At 32.1% G+C, this 2,149-nt stretch overlaps 1 protein-coding gene across 1 annotated transcript; it reads right to left on the reverse strand.

The window, feature by feature from the left end:
- Positions 1 to 581: 581 nt before the first annotated feature.
- On the reverse strand, positions 582 to 1,777 carry LOC117239391 (luciferin 4-monooxygenase-like). Its single transcript, XM_033504893.1, has 2 exons — positions 1,505 to 1,777; positions 582 to 739 (listed from the first exon to the last, which is right to left on the reverse strand). Exons 1-2 carry the CDS (start codon positions 1,767 to 1,769, stop codon positions 582 to 584), a joined length of 423 nt encoding a protein of 140 aa, XP_033360784.1. The 5' UTR covers positions 1,770 to 1,777.
- Between the last annotated feature and the right edge of the window lie 372 nt (positions 1,778 to 2,149).

The following is a 2,149-nucleotide window of genomic DNA, read 5'->3' on the forward strand; positions in this document are numbered from 1 at the left end:
TCTACAGAACTGATTAACGTTCCTAACTCGAAATTTCGCATTATGTACACAGCTGCACCGCACCTTATTGCCGTATTCATCATTCCGAACGTATAACCGTGGAATAATGGCAAGAAAACCAGTATTCGGTCTCCACGTCGAATATCCATTGTTTCTGGGGCACTTCGATTAAGAACAAAATGCAATTGAATCGAATATTTATAATTTCAACTAGAATGATAAGAGTTAAGAAGCACAACAATAGAGAAAATATTATATATTTGATTTGAATAAAGAATGGTTTGTTAATCATATAAAACGAATAATATATATTTAAATTTAGCATAAATGAAAAATAAATCTCGAAATATATGTGTGGTCTTAGATCAACCGGATACATTGTGTATATTAATTTAATATATTTACCTTAGAGTTTGGATGAAAAGTAACAAATTTCGATGAGACAACATTACTCCTTTTGGAAGGCCTGTTGTACCGCTAGAACATAAAATAGCTGCCATTCTTTTCCTGTTATGATCTATCTGCACCGGTGAAGACGCATAGAGATCCGTGATACTTTGATATTTTTCCAAAACCTTGTCTCAGGTTATTATATTTCCATCAAGAGGTTTATCATCCAATTCGATTAATTTCATATTCCAGCTTACAGTAGATGCAATTTTCGCCAAAATGTTTTCAGTGCGTCGCGATACAAACAACATCCGTGGTTGATAAATTTCCAGCATGTGCGTAAATTCTCCTACGTAAAAAATTGCATTAGATATGATTAAATAACGCATATGCTGCATCGCGTAACTTAACCACTCCGCGTAACAAGGTGACAGTTTTACAAAAGATCTAGAAATATTCGAAAAGCCTTACAAAAGCTTTTTCCGATATCCGTCTCCGCAAGGAGAGGCTGAAACAACTTTCTTTGAAATAACATATTTTTCGTAGAATGTTTACTCTGAGAAGATATTCGGAGTAGTTAAATACAATTTAATCGTATACGATTAAAAATTAGTATTGTTTGTATCTCTAAAAGGTGACGGAGTAACGCATATTGAGAATATAAGTGATTATTAATTTCCGCATCTATATACACAATATTTAACAATTTAATATTAACAATTATTGTTTACACTACATTATAAAAATTGGTGTTAGAGTAAGTACTGTTTCTAGACTTTTATTGTTAATTCTGCAAGTGTAATGTAAATAAATTTAGTCTTTAATTAAAGTATCTAATTTATGATCTCTGTTTCTAGTAGTTGTAAAATTCTATAATAAACTCGAGGCAAATAATAAAGTCGAGGCTCGATTTCATTAACTTATATATGGCATAATCAGTGGAGTTATCAGAAACATGCAAGTTTCCAAAAAAGAAGAGCAAATTTTTCTTTCCACTTTTCACGTTCTGCCTTCGTTAAATTTCTATAATATTAAACACGCACGTACTTTTAATTAAATTAATTTCTTTGTTATTATAAAATAATTCGTAAAAGCTGCTTGGAGAATATCTTACTTTCTGTATATGCTGGATTCAACGGTGCAAATGTAGCTCCGATAAATAACGTGCTACATATCGATACCACGTAATGTGGATGGTTTTCAGCTGCAACGGAGATTCTGTCTTCCACCTTGATTCCATAATTTCTCAAAGCAACAGATAATATTGTGCTTTTTTCGAGAATATCCTTGCATGTGTAGTGTTTACCAGTTTGAATATCTACCTGATATAGTAACATGCAAGTATTACAATATAAAACATAGTAATCAAAATGAATCATTTGTATTGTCGTTTCTTGCTCTTTTTATATAAAAAAATCTATCTTGTTTAAATTGAGACTGTTGATTACTCTGACAATGTACATGCTAATACAGCCATCTGTAATCGCAATATGCGGGTCGCTTATCTAGAACGAAACGTACCAGGTCGTTAATTGTTCGTTGCAACGGTAGTGTCAAGTATCCCATCCGTAAGAAAAGCTTATTTTCTGACGAAAATTAGAAGGACTGTAGTGTCTAATTCAAAATCAGTACAATCACGAGTCTACCTCAGCTTTTTAACTTTTAATAAAATCTCTAATATGGACGTCAGGAAATGATAAAACGAATGACCTGCGACTGATTTGCTTCACTGCATTTTATATCAATTTATATTTTGTCT

This window comes from Bombus vosnesenskii, unplaced genomic scaffold (genome assembly GCF_011952255.1).
Source record: "Bombus vosnesenskii isolate JDL3184/JDL3185 unplaced genomic scaffold, Bvos_JDL3184-5_v1.1 scf7180000013984, whole genome shotgun sequence".
Classification (NCBI taxonomy): Eukaryota; Metazoa; Arthropoda; class Insecta; order Hymenoptera; family Apidae; genus Bombus; species Bombus vosnesenskii.

Excerpts from the sequence above, each read along its gene's own strand:
- LOC117239391 (XM_033504893.1), bottom strand. The coding sequence starts at position 1,769 with ATGATTCATTTTGATTACTATGTTTTATATTGTAATACTTGCATGTTA. Across the intron at positions 740-1,504 it reads GAATCCAGCATATACAGAAA|GAGAATTTACGCACATGCTG; the intron begins GTAAGATATTCT and ends TTTTTTACGTAG.